Source organism: Gymnoscopelus microlampas (genome assembly GCF_963454915.1).
Source record: "Gymnoscopelus microlampas genome assembly, chromosome: 8".
In the NCBI taxonomy this organism is placed as follows: Eukaryota; Metazoa; Chordata; class Actinopteri; order Myctophiformes; family Myctophidae; genus Gymnoscopelus; species Gymnoscopelus microlampas.
In genome coordinates, this window is record NC_139945.1 from 15,059,131 (window position 1) to 15,078,458 (window position 19,328).

Below are 19,328 nucleotides of genomic sequence, written 5' to 3' on the forward strand. Positions count from 1 at the left end.
GTCGCAAGGTACAGATGTCACAGACGCATCCCTTGAGGTTTTCAATACCTAGATACGCTTGTGTCTCTCATGAATAATTTTCATAGGCTATTTATTTTGGACAATTATCGAAACAGCATCTTGCAAGACTATTAGTATATTAATACTGTCCTGGAGAATTCACTAAGCTGCAGTTCATCGTTCTAACGGACCTCGAGTAGCGGCACTGTCTCAAAAGTGGGCGTGAAATTTGTAGTTCCCGCGTGTCTCTATGACAGGGATAATCTGTTTCTGAAGTATTTTCTTTTTTAAAAGGTAGTTATTATTAGCAGTAGTTTAATGAAATTCAAGTTTTATGTACTTTACACCATTTTTTATGAATTAATGTGGACTGAAAATGAAGCAATGGTTAGTGGTTGATTATTTATTTTTTAGGTTAGCTTAGTCCTGTTTGTCTTTTATTGCTCACTACCAGTGCATTGTATCACTGCATTTTAGAAAATACTACTTTTTATTATTGTATATGAATAAAGGTTGCTTGATTGATTGATATACAGTTGTGAAATATATAGGTAGTATAGACAAAAGTATATTTATAGGACAGGTCCTACAGATATAGATATATAGCCAAAATAACCAACCTACAAGCTCACAAGGACATAAATAACGACGTCCTTAACAACCAACCAACCAATCAGAGCGCGACCATCCCTCCGGGCTATGGGATCACCGGCCTCGTGCAGTGGGCGAGCGTGCACTTCCGGTATCTTTGTTCACAGCAGCGCAGCGCTAGAGCTGAGTTGCACCTCCCTCCTCCTCCGGTCCGGTGCCTCCTCCTTCCTCCTCCTCCCCGCTCACACACATAGGACAGAACGGGAGGAGCAGCCCACGAATTCCGCCATGTCGGGTTTTTTCCCCCCTTAACGCTTCGCAAACGGACGAAAAAACCCTATTCGCATAACGGTTAATGGACGTCTGACCGTTATAAAACACCGCAGACGGTTGGTTGTGTTGTTTCGGTACCGTAGGTACAGGTCGGTGTGTCGTTCGGTTCGGGGGGGCTTCATAGCTCGTGATAAAATGCGCGAGACAGAACCACGAAATGTCGGCTAGCTTCCATTTTTTTTCGCGATACACGCATTTGCTCTTTTCGCTCTCTCCGCGCGAGCTACTTGTGACGCGTCGACGGTACACAATAATACGATATGTACGGTAATTAACTTATAAACGACGTTGTGTTTCGGTTCGGATGTTTGAGTGCAGATTTACCAGTTATTTAATGACGTTGGGTTTTCTCTCTCTCCTCCTCCTCCTTCTCTTCCGCAGCTCTCTCTCTCTCCCGAAAGTTCGGAGTGACGAGAAGAGGAGGAAATGCGCAGACGCGCGTTTTTTTTTCTTTCTTCCATCCACCACCACGTACAGAAACGCGCAACATTTTCCTTGAATGTTGGTCCTGCAACGCCCCCCACCTCCCCGATGGCCTCATTACAGTGTGTACACTACACACACACACACATTCGAACCCTCAAACCCAAATCAAAGGTCACGAATTCTCTGGGACGCAATTTTGTTAATTTAATTTTCAGAGGGTACACATTACACCAAATAACCTTTTTTTTGGGGTCCATTTGGTGTCATTTATACCCTCTGAGTCAGACTAGCCCCCCTCCTCCCATGGCCCCCCTCTTCAAGTCTTTTGTATACATAATATCACGAGAACTCACACGTGACGGATTGTATTTTTAATTCAACACCAACACGTTAACAAATACCAATTACATTCTGTTTTGGGGGCCTCGTCTTAATCACGCAAGGCCTGCCATTGACTGCCTACCAGGATCCTCAAATGTTACTAATTGATTATTAATTATGGCTGATGATCGATGATCACTGGCCTCCCCAGATATAATGGGACCTATCTGCCAGCATCATCAAGAATTAGATCTACTAAAATCTACCATTCTATCACGTCTTCAGCACAATGAGTAGGAACCTGTTATTAAGAAGGCCCAAAAACAAACACACTAATAATAGCTTGGAAACAATTCATATGTCAGGTGATTTGGCTGTTGGAAGTAAATCAATAAATAAAATCACAAATAAAGTGCTTTTCATCTTAAAGATTTGACTGAGAAACAATTTCACAGAGATCCATCTGATCACACCTCTTTGTCCTGCCTGTAGACCTTGCCATCTGTGCGCAATCACGATGAAAAACAAATTCAACGTCACCTCACTTCCATTTTGCATCAACGTCTAGAGATAATAGAAGCGAGGGGAGGAGTGAAGAGGACATGTGTGGCCGCTTGGTGTCGCCCGAGTCCTTCCTCTAATTACAAATACGTATTTCTCCATTGGGCAATACCCATGTCGGCCAGCAGAGGGACCCAACGCGTGTGTTTAAATGTCTTTCTGAACATTTTGGGCACTGGGGGACAATGGGCCATGTTGTGTGGTGTTTACATTGGGGAGAGTTGAAATGGAAGTGAAAAGAACATTTGAACTGACACTAGAAACCATATGACACATGGACCTTTTTGTGACAAAGCATTTTAAGGAGGAGTGTTCCTGCTCTTAAATAAGGCAGAGGCCCGTGGCACACGCATACAGGAACATGCTTATTTCTCGACATACATTCAAGAAAACAATAACAGCTGTATAGTGTAAACGGAGAAGGGCTCTATTGCTTCATGATTTTCTCGGCTTTCTGGTTGGCTGCGTCGATTCGGTCCACGTTGATTTCAGTCTGCAAAAGAAAGAAAGAAAAGAAACCTTACAATCTTTTAAAAGTTTGAGTGGTGAGTGCGTGTGTTTGTGTGTATGTATGTGTGTGTGTGCACCCGCCTTTGTGCGTGCAATGTATATGGGCGCACTGTGAAATCACAGATGAAAACCTTGTAACTCCAAACTTGATTTACGTGTTCATTTATATAACTCTAAACATAAATATGTGCGTGGTACAGTTACAACCAACCACTATGTGATTGGTTGTAACGTGTGTTAATTAGTCAAACTAAGTGAAGTGTGTTAATTAGTCAAACTAAGTGGTGCAGTCTTTGGTTGGAGTGAAAACCTGAGGACACTCAGCCCTCCATGAAGCATGATTGGATAACACTGGATCATGCCGTATTGTTTCTCAACTAGTGGGGTAGGACCCAAAAGTGGGCCGCGAGATGTTCTGACAGGGTCACAGACAAAGAATAACTTTCATGGTAGAATATTGTGGCGTTATGTAATATACTGTGTCTCGGCATTAAAGCCAATTGAAATAAATTGGGTCTTAGCGTTAAAATGACTGTTTATTTTAAAACTGTTAATGACTGTTGTATAATTAAAAAAAATGCTTGGTCAGCAATTCTAAAAGGGGTTTCAGGGCCGGTATGCGCTTTACAAGTCAGCCAGCGGGGGGCCGTCATACATGTGGTTCCATGTGATACAATTCAAACACAACACAAACTGTATTACATTTGATTCCACACGCCCAACACTTTTCTGTGTATCGCAATAATATGGCAAGAATATGTCATCAAAGCGTTGGCGCCGGTGGCACTACCTACCTTGCCATGGATACGTCTTATCTGTGGGATCTGCACTTGGATCTCCTGGCCCATGTCCAGGGCCATGCACTTCAGGTTGCCGATGATGCTGCCCACGTGTTGTAAGTTCTCCTCCATCTCGTCCTCTTGGGCGTCGTTGGTCACCCTGAGAGGGAGGTGGGGTAAGAGGAAGACAGGGTGGTGTGGGTAGAGGAGAGAAGGGCGGGGGGGGATGAGAAGAAGAGATGGAGGGTGCAGGGAGTTGGTGGTTGAGGGGAGGGAGAGGGAGATAAGGAGGAGTTTGAACCGAGTTGCGAAAATGTAATGGAGGGCATGGTGAGAAAGACAGAAACGGTAGGGTGAAAAAGAAAGATAAAGAGGCATAAAAGTGGAGAGGAAGGTAGAGGAGAGAAGGAAGGGAGGAAGAAAGATAATGATATAGGGATAGTGTGTTATTGCAACATACTGTAGGACACGCGCACACACACACTCACTGAAAAGAGCAGGACTGACAGCTGTTGTATGGTACAAATAGGCTATGATTTATGTAGGGTTTCTATTGCTCTTGTGTGTGGTTTGCCAATATCCTCTGTTTGAGCAGCTGCTCGACTAACAGATGACTGAATTGTATGTCAGTTTGTTCTAAAGGAGAGCAAACACATGCACACGCTCGCGCACACACACAGTGTGTTTATAAACTACTGCCTGCCCTAGATCTAATTCAATTTGTGGTCAAAGACAGACACACGTGCACACACACACACACATTTACATAGTGCTGTGTCAGACTTTGTTTTTGTAAATCTCGATGCTCAATCCAAGTCTAGTGTCAAAGTCAAGTCTCAAGATGTGTTTATAGGAGGAATTTTTGAAATATTTAAAGTTAATTTTATAATGAAAGTCAACAGGGCCCTGCGGAGGTCGGACCCTTGTCCAAATGTGGAGTCATATGTCATAGATATGTCATGATTGACGTCATAGATGACTGGCATCACAGGCTGGCGACATGAAGTTCGACATCCATATGTGTATCCCACATTCTTTCTTTAAAGTTTATTTTCTTTTTCAGTTTGTGCTTTATTCAGATAGGAGAGTGTAGAGACAGGAAACCAAGGTCAGAGAGAAAGGGGAGACGTGCGAGACAAGATGGGAAATCGGATTCAAACTCTAGTCCTTGTGACTCACAAGGAAGCTGTGGTTAGTGAAGTAATTGGCTGCGCCGCCAGGCAAACCTAATTTCTAACTCAGATTATGTTATGTTACCAATAATACATTACTAAATCAAAACACTTAGTTTAGCTTTACAATCATGCTGCCACGGTTACATCATCCTCAAATCAAAGCTAAGTGTCCCTTGAATATTTCACTTCATCTGTGAGAATGGCCAGAGTTGGCCAGAAAACAAGCCTATAGAGCATCGCAATTCCGCCACTTCCTGGTGCCGGAAGTAAATACTCGATGCATTTTTCCCATTGACTTTTCCAAAAATATTTATATCAATCAATTTAAGCCTAGAATCAAGCTATCCAGGATAGCGGTGAATCATGAGCATAAAACCTTTTTTTCTGTGATTTTTTTTTATTTTATATTTAATGATATGATATACTATATTTAATAAATACCCTTTGTTTTGCCGTTTTCAAAAAAGTTTTTTCACAGAATCAAACGTTTTATGGTCATGATTCACCGCTATCCTGGATAGCTTGATTCTAGGCTTAAATTAATTTATATAAATATCTTTGTAAAAGTCAATGGGAAAAATGCATTGAGTATTTACTTCCGGCACCAGGAGGTGGGCGGGAACTGCAACGACACAAGAACAAGAGCGGCAATAACAATCAGGTACAAAACACTGCACCATCGCTACGCCCATCCTCTCAGCTATGAAGCCTACAGTATGCTAGAGAGAGGTCTTGTACTGTACAAGAGTTCAGTGTTTGCCTCATGTACATACACAGTTTTGTACCATGACTCTTTTCTCCTGCGCCTCAATCAGGGCCGCATTAAGACCCCTCAGGGCCGTGGAACACCACAAAATCAAAGGCCCCCCCAGTCGCGTAATTTCACGCACATGCGCGCAATTTTGTTCGGGTCTAATTCGGGTCTAATTCGGTTCTATTTAACCAATATAAATCAACATTTTTTCTTTAAATACACAATTCTCACAGGCCCCTGCATGCTGCGGGCCGTGGAACGCCAGTTCCACTAAGTTCCGCGGTTTATGCGGCCCTGGCCTCAATTTTCAAAACACATCTTCTTGTTTGACCATGAGCCATATTTTATACTTTGTCGTATGATGGTGTAGCTTGGCGAATCGCATAGTATTGTGAGCTTGTAGATTGATAAACGTATAGATTCATAGAACCATATAAATACAACATCTGTGAACATCAGAGACAGAGACAGAGACAAAACACTTCTAGGACCCAAAAGAGTCTCAGAATTATCACATGAGTGAGTGTCAAGGTCTATAAAAGCCAAACGCACCCACCCCCACCCAAGTCCCCAGACACACACAAGCCCCGCCCACCTCTTTATGTAACCACCACTCATGATCATCTGCTCTCGCTCGTCTACGACTCTGTTGGAGGACGGCTGATTGGACACCACGCCGTCGCTGGAGGCTCCGCCCCACACTGCCTTGTACGCCCCGCTCTCCTCAAAGGCCTTCAGCCTGGAGGGGTAGAAGAGAGAGAGAGAGAGAGAGAGAGAGAGAGAGAGAGAGAGAGAGAGAGAAGATGAGAGACAGAGGAGGGAAGAGAGAGGTATAGGATAGGAGAGGAGAGGAGGGGGGAGAGTGAGAGAGAGAGAACGGAGGGGTTTGGGGTATAAAGGCAAGACAGAAAGAATAAGGGAGGAAGTGATTGAGTGAGGGACAGAGGGAGAGACATTAGAGCCGATGCCGATGTAGTCTGGCGAAGCCAGTTTTCTGCAAATATACTTTTATTGCTCCTAGTATTGACGATTTCTTGTATAGTATTGTATGTCTTTATATGTCTCGATGAATTGAATACATAAAACCACAATGGAAACAAGCCCTCAGGGCTTTTTGTGTTATCTTTTTAGCATTATTGTACTGTACCATCTGTACTTTTTGCTAACTGTTAATAAAGTATTCAATCAATCATTCAAAGCCAGATTATCAGAGATCTCCACCTATCGAAATGTGCGGTGACATCTAAATTCAACGTAGGGCCTAGAACTGGGTGGAAACCATTCTGAAATGTAATTGCAGAACCAATGAAAATAATTTAGGGCGGTCCTTCATATTGGTACGGTATCAGGGTTGGGTTTCAAAGCATAGACGTGGGTTGGTTAGTGACCGCTCTCGCTGCTGTTCTAGCCCCTATCCAATTTAGACGTCACCAGATGTTTCGGTAGGTGGAGATCCCTGGTCGTCTGGCTACGCCACGAGGCACGAGACTAGACCCACTGTTCACATTTGGTCACATCTCTAATCCATAGGTATTAAATCCATTCGATATATTTCAGTGGTTATGAACTCAGGCTATGGCTAAATTTAAATTCTCATAGAAAAGCTTTTCAATTTATTTCACCTGGTGTCTCTGGTGTAACTTAGTCCCCAATTAGCTATGAAAGACAGCATTTCTTAACGACCAGACTTGAGAACCACCAGTATGTTTAATCTGCATGTTGCAGACAGCGGCAAGCTACCAGACAGAAATTATAATGGCAGCAAAAGAGGCAGGCAAATAAAACCATAAATACTTGGCTCATTCAATTAAGTATGAATCACACTGGCAGAATGAAGAGGGTAAAAAATGGCCACCATCTGGTTTGATGTCATGATACGACCATCAGTTTGAATGGGAATTAGTTGGATGGTTGGGGGGGGGGTTAAACAACAGCTTGTATACTGTATACAACTCACTGTTTCTCTCTCCTCTCATGCACACACTGACATGTACCCACCCAATGATAAGCACGCATGCACATGCACATGCACGCACGCCCGCCCGCCCGCCCGCCCGCCCGCCCGCGCCCACATCTCAAATCTGCACCCACTACGTTAACGGTGGTAGTTACAACGGGTGTGGTTGTTAGTAGTTATACAAACAACATTGGCGTTCACCGGAGCTTCACCGTCGTGCTGCCAACACCAGGGCTGACACACACACACACACACACACACACACACACACACACACACACACACACACACACACACACACACACACACACACACACACACACACACACACACACACACACACACACACACACACAGCATACTTATCACAGGAGCAGAGCCCACAGCATTTCCCCAGGTCTGTGAGGTTTTTCTCTGCTTCCTTCATGTCATTGTTGATCTGATCCAGTCCCTCCTCTATTCGCTCCAGCTGCTCTGCGGACCAACAGAAGCAGAACCAGCAGGCCACAGAGAGAGGAGTCGGATGGGAGGAGGAGGGCAGGGAAGAACGAGGGAATGGGAGAAATAAATAGGGGAGAGGGTGGAAGATGGAAGGTGGGATACAGACGGAGTAAAAAGGTTGACAAGACAGAAGTGGAAGACACAGGATTGAAGAGAGAGTGTGGGGGGTAAGGGAGGAGGTGAGGAATGGAAGGAAAGAGGAGTCAGATAGGAAGTGAGAAAGAGATGGATTGTGGGGATGGTAAGGGATGGAGAGAGAGAGAGAGAGAGAGAGAGGAGGTGGAGAAAAGGCAGAGAAGGAAGCGACGCAAAACGAAAAACAATTCAGCAACTTGTTTCAGCCAAAACAAGCAACTCATAAGCCAGCCCCCCACAACCCAGACCGTCTACAGCAAAAACGCAGGACCCTCCAAACGCTGCAACTGAAGAATAAAACAAAAACATATGCATCAGAACAATGGTTCTCAAAGCGAGGTCCGGGGACCCTCATTGTTTCCTTGAAGGGGTTCCAAAGCCTTACAGGTCTGTAACTCTGAGAGTGTACAAATGGAACCAAATGGACCCTTTCAAAGTTATGGAGGTCCTTGAAATTAAAAAGACAGAGAACCACTGCCACTGAACCGACCGCTACATAGTGGTAGACTCGGTTGAGGGTTTTGGCCGCATGAAGGAATGCCATGAGGGGCGTAGGCAGCGTGGCCAATCAGAACCTACTTCCTGAGCGGCCAGGCACACAGGCCGCAGCATTGGGCCATGTCTGTCAGGTTCTTCTCTGCCTCTTTCATGTCCCGGTTGATGGAGTCCATGCCTTCCTCTATACGCTCCAGCTGCTCTGTAGGAGGAAGTGTTGTTTACTGCAGGGGTGTGGCAGCAATGCTCCCTCACTTTTATTAAGAGGAATTGGCTTTTGGTCAATCTATTCAGTTTGTTTTGATATTGACACAGCAACTTTATGTCACCTAGGACTCTACCTGCAGCGGACCTGGCCAGAGCCTGTTCGTCGATTGGTCGTGATGTCACCCTGACAACCAGCCAACAAGTAACCAAACAGCATATCCATCCACTGTCAGCGGAACACATTCAGCTGACCATCCCTTCGGGTTGTGGGATCTAAACTCTATTGAAATTAAGCTATGCAATACTCACTGCATGCTTTATAATGTGCTGTGTATTTAATGTTATATTCCCCACTGCAGCGCACCAGGGATCATCCCAAGAACCACTCTGCCATCTCAATATACAATAAATGGTCAAGAATGTGAGTGATTTCTAACAGAATTGTCCACCACCTGCTCAACACCAGTGTTGAGAAAGAAAAATGCTAGGTTGTGTAGCACTGGCCCTTTAAGGAAAGTGCATAAAGAGGGGTGGCCAGGTTTGTGGCCTCCTGTCTAGCCAGAAGCCTGGTTTGAGTGTTTGTGAGAGACCTGGAGGCATGAGGGGTACAGACTAATTCTCGGTAAGACAATCTGAAACGAATGACAAGGTTTTTATAACTCATTGTAACAATAGTATATGTATAAGAGTTTAGATGGGCTGACAATATTAGGCCTGTTGTTAATTATACTAATATATATCTGTACTTCCAGAAGCCTCCAGGTCCTTTGAGTAGCAGTACTCTGTGGCTGTGCAGGCCTTTATCAATTGGAGCCATGAGCATACATTGACTATTTGGGTATGTTTGTTATTTTTCTGTATTTTGTCATCTTGCTATAGGAGCCTAATGAATTGATGAATTGTTGGAGGGTTGGTCTAATGTTTTATTATTTGATTTTTGTAGGAGCTGAACTAACTAATCACTGTTTTTCCCACCGGGCCTTATATATATATATATATACTATTTAGACTGAGCAATAGGGTTGACTGAGGACAGAGCTATACTGGGCCATTAAGTAGCATTGCATGATTTTGACTTTGGTTTTGCTTATTTGTAGTTTGTTTTGATTTGCTTATTTGCTGATTTGCTTTTGGTGACTTATTTACTTTATTTTCTTTTGGTTTTGCATTATTTGGATTTGATTTGTTTAATTTCTGTATATTTAGTTTAGAGGCCCTGAAGCCCTTACCCTTATTGCCCCTTTGCTTCTTGAATTTAGTCCCTTTTGCAGAACTCTAATACTAACCGCTTTATTCCTTTCTGTATTTTAACTTGACTATTTTTATACCAACTGTTGAATAAACTTGACACATTTGATACTTCAGCCTCTGGTTCCGTTAATTCTGAACCCGTACCTTCCTGGGGAACCTTACCTTGTTCAGTCCTATATATCTATATATATACAGTATATGGTTAATGTGTTTAAAGGATCCCTCACTCCTATATGTGTGGGTGGCGTAGTCATTGCTTTACATAGCCCTGCTACAGTTGTATAGATTTTGAGAGTGGGAAAGTAATAATTAGTGACACAATTACCGACAAAACTAGTGTACATCTTGAGAAGTAACAGAGATGATACAGGTAACAGATAACAGAGGGAGACAGATAAAGATAAGTACCTCCTTGTTCATCCAGCATGACCAGCGCTCTGATCCCTGCATCTTTACTCTGGAGAGGAAAACATGCACACATGCACGCACGCACACATATACAAAAGAAGCTATTAGACTGATTTACATTGGCTGCCACCTATAACCACATTAACCCTGGCGTCCCTATTAAGGGCATGTCATTACAGGCAAAAGTTTTCAAAAATCTGAAAACCTTTTTGCTTTTTTTCCACCCAAACATTTTCAACAATAGCGTAAGTAGCAGATCTACAGTACAAGCACCTCACAACAACGTATAAAAGGCGCTTCACATAATGTCCGTTCAAATAGAGAGGGTGTTTCCTTTGTTCTGTAAGCTTGTTAAACTGTGATTGATGACGGTGCAGTCATCATTACATCATTATATGAGCAGTCATTACATTGGCGGTGGAAACACTGGAGTCTAATCTACAGATTACTGTAGGAAGCTAAATGTCAATGATGATGTTCTCTCTGTCTTTTGCTTTCTTTTTGTCTGTAAACCACTTAAACCCTATAAACTCCCCCAGGGCTCTATACGTGGTCCTCGCCTTTAGTCCCCCTACACCAAATCTCTAGCCCAGTGGTTCTCAATCTGTGGGTTGGGACCCCCAGGGGGGTCCCCACATGATTTTGGGGGAGTACCCAGATGACAGTGAATTCAAGAACTTTTAAGACTTTTTTTAATACCTAAAAAAAGAAAAGAAGAAGAAAGAAAAGAAAAAAAGACCATTACATTACATCAAAAGTAATCAACAAACTATACTATAAAAACTGGTCAAACACTGGCCAAATTGTCAAATAATATAAGAAAGAGGTCATAATTGTGAAAATAGCCGATGGCAGTGTGAGCTTGTAGATCTGCTATTTTCACAATATTTATCTGTGGAGTCAAACAGAATGTAATGCTTCAAATCGTACAATTCCAAGTGTTTGTCGGGGTGGGGGTCCCCAGTTCAAATATGATTATTTTGGGGGGTCGCGTCCTGAAAAGGTTGAGAACCAGCCGATCTACAAAGATCGTCTACTTTCGCCAAATGTTCACCCCCGGAATAGGAATGCTAGGGTTCATTTAAAGTCGAACAGCATTGGCAAATTTTGATAAAGATATGCTTCTTGGTAGATCTTTTTGTTGATTACTATAATAAATTATGCGGTAAACATATGAGATGTGAGATGTGAGTAACTGTTGTCTTTCTTTCTATTTGTGTGTGTGTGTGTGTGTGTGTGTGTGTGTGTGTGTGTGTCCATACCTCCTCAACTAACTGCATCATCCGCCGTGTGCTCTCCAGGGACTAACAGAAGGATTCAAATGACATTTAACAGTTAAAAACACTACAATGATGATACACATTTTTCTAATAGTTTTGAAAATGTAAATATTCGGAGCAAATGCATACAAGTCCATATTCAAGTGAATGCACAATTTACACATTCAACTAATACCCTCTCTGTCTGTCTGTCTGTCTGTCTGTCTGCGTGCGTGCGTGCGTGCGTGCGTGCGTGCGTGCGTGCGTACATACGTGCGTGTGTGCATGCCTTTATGCATCTACAATACCTGTGTCCATGCATGTGCTTATTTTGAGCCTGCATCTGAGTCTTTGCATTATGTATATCGTTGCTGTCGGCCAGAATCTCCATATTCTAACCTTTTGTGTTTTTTCATAAATAAACGCCATCAAAAGTAGCTGTTTTGAGCTTGTAGATCTGAGGTTTCCACCCGACAGAGATGATATGCGTTTATTTTTGTCAGTGAGTTTGTGTGTGTGTGTGCGTGCGTGCGTGTGTGTATTTGTGTACTGTATGTACATTTAACTGTGTGTGTGTGTGTGTGTGTTTCAGTGCCCCCCACACAGACACACAGTGAGCTCATGTGTGTCTAGTCTCTCTGCAGATGGTCGTCCTAGAGATGAGCTGTCGCTATGGCAACCAGGTAAGCCAGGTATGAGCTATGTCACTGGCTCTCAACATTGTAACTCTGAGAGTGTATACACATGGATCCATGGTTGACTGTAGATAGTAGGATGCCACAGAGAGATAAAGCATGGTATCAAATGGGGTTGCATGGCCTAATAATGCATATCAACCTGAGGATCCTTGAAACTAAAAGGTTTGAGAACCACTGAACCATGATAGTGTACATTTCTTTACATTTGTAGTACAGGTGCCTTTAGAAAGGCCAGGGTATAATACCGTCTATGTCGGGTAGAAACCTAATATGTCCAAAACTGTTACTGTTCAGGATTCAAAATAAAAAGCATTAAAAGTAGCAGAACTACAGTACAAGCTCGAAACGCGTCGCAAGCTCGAAATGCGCCGCGAGCTTGCAGATCTGCTACTTTTGATGCTTTTGTGTGACGCTGTAGTATGATCAAGTAGGGCGTTAATTAAAAAAAACGATATATGAGTGGCACTGGGTAAATGTAGATGGACAGCAGTTAGGAGTCGGACCAACAGTAGGTTTTAGGACAGCGAGTGACAGCCCAGCATTTAATCATTCACACAACACAACACCACAGAAAAGGTACACACAGACATGCAAGGCTCGCGTACAGCGCAGCTACAAGCTAAGTGTTTATTTTGGAAGTCGACTTGGTGTCATCATCGCGTAATTCTTTTATTAGCCTACACATACAGTATATCTATGGAGTGTTTCGAAAAGTGGTTTCTGTATACCATAACTTTTCATGTGCATGTCCGGTTGGGACTATGCTACTGTGCAATTTTATGGTAGCTGTTTTGATAACAACAGCAAAACCGGTTTCAAGCTGTTTATTGACAGTGGTAGTTTGACCCCCAAAACAGCCGTTATTCTCATCTGAACTTCAGATCCATCGTTATAATAGATAGCTACAAGTCTGGTTGATAAAATAACACCTAACCTAGCACTTTACTTTGTATGTATTGTACAGTGGTTGTCAACCTGGGGTTCATGATTAGCTTAATAATGTGCAACATTGTTTCTCACTCAACAGTAAACAAACCAACATACAGTATAAGAGAATACAGGGTATACACTATGATTTGAGTACAAAGGACCCCAATGGAAACAAGCCAATGGCTTTCTTGGGTTTTTTAATTCCTATTAGCTGACCTTGAACTGTAGCCTACTTTCATGTGCTTTTTTCTGCAAACTATTAAAGTATTCAATCAATCAGGGTATCTGCACATTTCAATTTAAGGACTTTTAAGACCTTTTTAATACAAAGAAAACTAAGAAAGAAAAAAAAATAAGACGATTACTATGTCAAAAGTAATCAACCAACTATACAATACAAAATGTCAAACATTGGCCAAATTGTGAAATATTACCTGAGGAAAGACTCAAGAGGCAAACATTTTGAAAATAGCGCACAACGCCTTGTGTTGCAAGGCGTTGTGAGCATCTACATGCTCACAACACTCACAACGGGGTAGAAGAGCAGCTATTTTCACAATATTTATCTGTGGAACCAAGTCAAACTAAATGTAATGCCTCAACTCCTACAATTCCAAGTGCTTGTCAGGGTGTGAGGGTCCCCAGTTCAAATAGGATTTTTTTTTGGGGGGGTTGCGGCCTGTAAAGGTTGAGATATGTGCATAATGCTTAGGGAGAGAGAGAGAGAGGGCCCCTAAATCACAGACCAGACAGATTCGCCAACAGTTTTACTTGAGGTTCCCTTGAGCAAAGGAACTCCCATCTGCTTTGGTACAGTATGATGATGATGATGGATGGACACTGCTGTAAAAGAGCACAGTTTAAACTAGAAAAAGTGCTCCTCGGAGCACAGGTCTCCGCCAGGTCAGGTAGGTTATTGTGGCCTCCTGGTGGCACTATAATAGGCCAATGTGAAAAGGGTGCCATTTCTTCTTAGGCCTTGCATGGCAATAGGACACTGCATTCATGATTTGAGGCATTTTGTTCAAAAACATGTGTTTTGCTAAATTAGACCTGCTGGTGGCACTATAACAGGCCAATGTTAAAAGGGTAGCATTTGTTCCTCAACATAGTCTGAATGAGCAAATTTTGACCGCAATCGGACGCTGCGTTCATGATTTGCGGCATTTTGTTCAAAACAAGCCACTACTGCAAACTTTAGATTTGAATCTTAGCCAATCAGGATGGAATATGGAAAATGAAACAGATCCAGCTTGATCACATGACTATAGAGATCATGTGTACGGATTTGCGTTAAATTTGGATAAAATCTGAAGGAGTAATATAAAGAAATATGTTTTACATAAGTCGGCCTCCTGGTGGCGCTATAAAAGGCAGATGTGAAAAATGCAGGGCAAAGGTTTTTCCTTGACCTCTAGGGAGTGCGCATACCAAGTTTTACACAGATCGGTGCAGTTATAGGTAAAAACATGAATCGGCCTGTTATAGCGCCACCATGAGGCTGATTAGAACATTTTCAAGTGGCATTTCTTCCTCGGCCTAGTGGGAATGTGCGTGCAAAGTTTCACGGAAATTGCATGCTGTGTTCATAATTTGAGGCATTTTGTTGAAAACTGAGCAGTCCTGCAAACTTTGGAAGCCATTTTTAGCCAATGAGGATGGAATATGAAAAATCTGAAAGACTCGTTTTGTTTAATGACTATAGAGATACTGTGTACCGATTTGCGTGATGTTTGGACAAAATCTGTAGGAGTACTGTGAAGAAATGCAATTGCAAAAAGCGGTCTCCTGGTGGCGCTATAATAGGCCCATGTGAAAAAATTGGGGCAGAGGTTCTGAATTGGCATCCAGGGAATGTGTGTGCACTGTTTTGCTGCGATCAAGCCAACGGTGCGTGAGATTAGCTGTTAACAGACGGACGGACACACACACACGGACGGACCGACGGACAGGGGGTTAACATACTCAAACATACTCTCTCGCCATGCCTTTCGGCCTGGTGGAGACAATGATATAATACATGGGCGTTCCTTGCTCTTTTCACAGTCGCTTGTGTCATGAACCTCATTTCTCTGAACGACAAATGTGATATTTCAAGGTAGAAAGGATAAGCTTTTAAACTCTCCCCTGTGGCACACAAACAAGAAAAACAAGTCTGTCAATCATTTACCTCATCTGTGACTTGATTGGCTCTCCTATGTAGCTCCTCCTGCTCTGTCCTGATGGGCGGGTCAGACGACATCTTGGCATGAGGCCAAATCCAACCCGTGCTGCTATGAGTGTGTGTGTGTGTGTGTGTGTGCGTGCGTGCGTGCGTGCGTGTGTTTTCAGTCCCAGTTGGCCAGATTAGTGGAAGGCATCAGGTGTTTTGGGCACCTAGACAACACAGTGACATCAACATTATTTATGGCAGAGAACAGCAGTGTGACACATGGCAGCCATTAATGCTCTGCAAGACCAACACCTTTACTAGGTCTTTTTGATCTTCCAGTCGATCAGACTGGGCAGCTGAGGTGACCAAATGAGTTGATCAAAAACAACCATTATTAACCATTATTCACCAATCATCATTATTTGATGAGCATAAAACCTTTCTCCCCACATAGTCTGATCACGCCAGCCTTGGCAAAGTTATTGTGTGTTCCTCAAAAAGGTTGCCCACCCCCATAACCTTCCCTTTCCAAAATCATTGTTAGTCCTTGGATGGACTAAATTACATTTCATTTAAAAACAGGAAGTCTATTCCTATTTGCATTGTTTACCTTTTGGTTAATGACGACTATATAACCTAACCGGAAAACCTATATTATGTCCCTCTTCTTCCCCTTTATTACATTACATTACATTACAGTCATTTAGCAGACGCTTTTATCCAAAGCGACTTACAATAAGTGCATTCAACATAGGTAGGGAACGAAACTACTATTAGGAGAACCATGCAGACTGGATAGGGAACACAGACAAATAACGCAGTGCAAATAAAGGACCAGATTCTTTTCTATCCAGCTGCTGTTAATCAAACTTCGGAATCCATCAATTGTGCTGCTGATGAACATTATTGTTAGACTACCACTCTCAAACGTAGCCTTTAGTTTTGTTCTATCAAGACAAAGGCTGAGTATTCACACTTAGTATCCACATACTGTAGTATTCACTTAGTATCCACATAGTATTCACTTAGTATCCACATAGTATTCACTTAGTATCCGCAGAGTATTCACTTTAAGTGCAGTGTTGGCAACCCACATTCATTTCCACAAATTTTGCTTATGTGAACAAACATTTGAATACAAGTAAATATAGTCACTGTCAGGTTGCAAATTGTGCTCTTATCTGTGACAGACAGAAACATGGCAGCAGCCATATTAGTTAACTGAACCTGAACTATAGCCTACTTATTTAATCACCATACTTCCTGTCTGTGTGTCTGTCTCTCTCTCTCTCTCCTTTTAATTTCCATTTGTTCTGTTGTTGTTGTTCTTTCCTTCTTTCTTTTATATGCTTTCTTTTGTCTCTCCTCTCCCCAGTTAGTTAACAGGATGCAATTACAAGTATGATTATGGTTATAGTTCGCTGGGAAGCTCTGGAACATCTAACACACACACACACACACACACACACACACACACACACACACACACACACACACACACACACACACACACACACACACACACACACACACACACACACACACACACACACACCCACAGGCTGCATCATAATTACCCCCTAATCAGCTTCTGATTAACTGAGGAAGACGATGAACAGGGTTGGAGAACAGACAGACAGACAGACAGACAGACAGACATGATAGATGATGGTCAACAACATTTATTTCTTCACTAGAGAACACAAGAGTAAAAATATTTTGCTCAACAAATTATTTGATAAATACATTCTTTGATTTAATTAAGCACGGCTGATGGAAAGCAACGGTTGTAACTTGTATTCTCCTCTCGCCTTCCTCAGTGTTTCACCACTGCTGAGTCGGAACTCAAAGTTGGGTTGGTGAAGATCACTCACAGGGTTGCAACAATTATAGAGGAATATAACCGAGGACAGTCCTCAGACAATCTGGCCCGACCAAATTATAAGACCAAAGAAATAACCAAATCACAGACTACTGTTCAACTTGACACTAAAGAGACCAGACACAGTGGCAGGCCTAAAAACAAGGGCCTCACTGACTCAATGAGTAGAACCTGGAGTCCTGGACATTGAAACAGACGTTCAAACTAAGGTTCAAAAGTCAACACTTCCCTTTTCACTGTGATAGCTATGAACCCATTAGAGAAGCCTTTTCATCCAGATTTCAAAATATCCAAGAAGAAAAACATTGGTAACTCCTTGAGGAAAAAACACATATTATTTATTATATGTGACACAGCCATATGACGTGTCAATACAGTGTTTGACCTACAGACACTTAAGTTAATTACCTGTAATTATTAATTTCCTTGATTTATCGTTTGTTATTCTTGTTTCTGTCAATGTCACTTTTGCTGTTACGTATTTGCTTTAGGATCTTTCTCTCTTTGTTTTTCTCTCTTGTTTTTTGTGGTGTAGCTAAATTATGTTCTCTGAATGGATATTTAATTACATTCAGGAAGGATATTGTTAGTCACCGGTTTGTTATTGTTGTCCATGTGTGCTTTGGCAAATTGGCAATATGTTATCATGCACTTAGAATTAAATCAAATTGAATTGAGAGAGTAACACACACACACACACACACACACACACACACACACACACACACACACACACACACACACACACACACACACACACACACACACACTACACACAGGGATAGACAGATTGACATGTCACTGTACACTGTAGCATACTAGTGTACTAGTCGTGTACTAGCATCCTTTTGTATAGAACTGTGCTTCCTGTGGTTTTTTTGCAAACTGTTAAAGTATTAACAGTTTGCACAGTTTTTGGGGCGGCCATAGCTGAATGGTTAGTGAGCCCGCCTAGGGAGCCAGAGGCCCTGGTTGCCCCAGGTTCGATTCCAGACCAGGTCAGCATATGTGTTGATGAAATGAAATTTGTCCCTGAGCAAGACTCTTAACCCCTAATTGCTCACAGGTTCTCATTGGAAACAAGACCGCAAGGACTTTCATGAACGACCTGTTAAAAGGAATTATCCTTATTCAATCAATCAATCAATCAAAGAGAAATCGACAGAGAACAAACAGAGTCCACTCCCTGCATGTCCTCCATATGGATTATGGATGATGGACAGAGCAGTGAATACAATAAAACATAGAACATTAAAGCCTACACCACGTCAAGAGAGATGAATAACTATCACCATATTACTGCCACATGTCATGTTACTAGACCAAAGACCATACACTTTCACCCTTGTTTACTTGAAAGCTCCAGGATGTTTTCGTTCAGTGGCTTCTTCTTCTGCATCACATTCCTAACATAATCTTCAACAAGTAGCCTAGTAGGCCTAGCCCACAACTTATTAAAAGTAAAAATGTGGATAATTTATTGATTTCCTTTGGCTTACCTTTCAACTCTTTCGTATGTTTGGAGCGCTGGCGTGAACTCTACTCCACCTGTTTGGTTAACTCATCCACACACAGCATCCACCTCACTCCACAGCATCATCTGCTCTGCTGTACTCCCTCTGGGCTTTCCATGCACCGCCCCGCCCCACCCGGCTCCCCCGGCCCAGAGCAGCCCTAGCCCTGAAACGCGACTGTCAGTGTCATATCATGACAGTCATGGATGAACTTCCACCTGGTGTTTGTACTTTTCCCCTTTTTGACCTGTACATCTACTTAAACGTTTAGATTTCAAATATAAAGTGCTTACCCCGTGGCCATAATTGTTACAAATATGTACGGGTCTTCAAAAGTACCCGAATCTTCCGGAGAGCATTTTAATACCGATTGGTGGCCATTTTCTCCGCATTTTCGCCATATGCTTAAAAGAACGTGACTCTGTCGGTTGGAAGGTGTATTGCACTCTGCTACATGATAACTCTATGAGAAAATGGCCACCGGTCGGA

General features: G+C 42.5%; 2 protein-coding genes across 2 annotated transcripts in view; one reads left to right on the forward strand and one right to left on the reverse strand.

The window, feature by feature from the left end:
• Positions 1-9,004, forward strand: part of LOC311051013 (rhomboid-related protein 4-like) — a 31,355-nt gene extending 22,351 nt beyond the window's left edge. The window contains exon 8 of the mRNA XM_084065358.1: positions 8,872-9,004. Within this exon, the coding sequence (XP_083921484.1) occupies positions 8,872-8,933 (62 nt within the window). The 3' untranslated portion in view covers positions 8,934-9,004. The remainder of the gene's footprint in view (positions 1-8,871) is intronic.
• LOC311051014 (synaptosomal-associated protein 25) lies at positions 1,714-18,922 on the reverse strand. The gene is made up of 8 exons (XM_084065359.1): positions 18,825-18,922; positions 15,462-15,667; positions 11,667-11,708; positions 10,405-10,453; positions 7,770-7,881; positions 6,046-6,189; positions 3,537-3,681; positions 1,714-2,725 (listed from the first exon to the last, which is right to left on the reverse strand). The coding sequence occupies exons 2-8, from the start codon at positions 15,531-15,533 to the stop codon at positions 2,660-2,662; spliced, it is 630 nt and encodes a 209-aa protein (XP_083921485.1). The 5' UTR covers positions 15,534-15,667; positions 18,825-18,922; the 3' UTR covers positions 1,714-2,659.
• Positions 18,923-19,328: the final 406 nt, after the last annotated feature.

What these genes read in the sequence shown, in the direction of transcription:
- LOC311051014 (XM_084065359.1), bottom strand. Translation starts at nt 15,533, where the DNA reads ATGTCGTCTGACCCGCCCATCAGGACAGAGCAGGAGGAGCTACATAGG. An exon ending in CCAATCAAGTCACAGATGAG is followed by an intron (nt 11,709 to 15,461) that starts GTAAATGATTGA and finishes TCCTTCTGTTAG; the next exon opens with TCCCTGGAGAGCACACGGCG. An exon ending in AGTGGTGGTTACATAAAGAG is followed by an intron (nt 3,682 to 6,045) that starts GTGGGCGGGGCT and finishes CCTCCCTCTCAG; the next exon opens with GGTGACCAACGACGCCCAAG.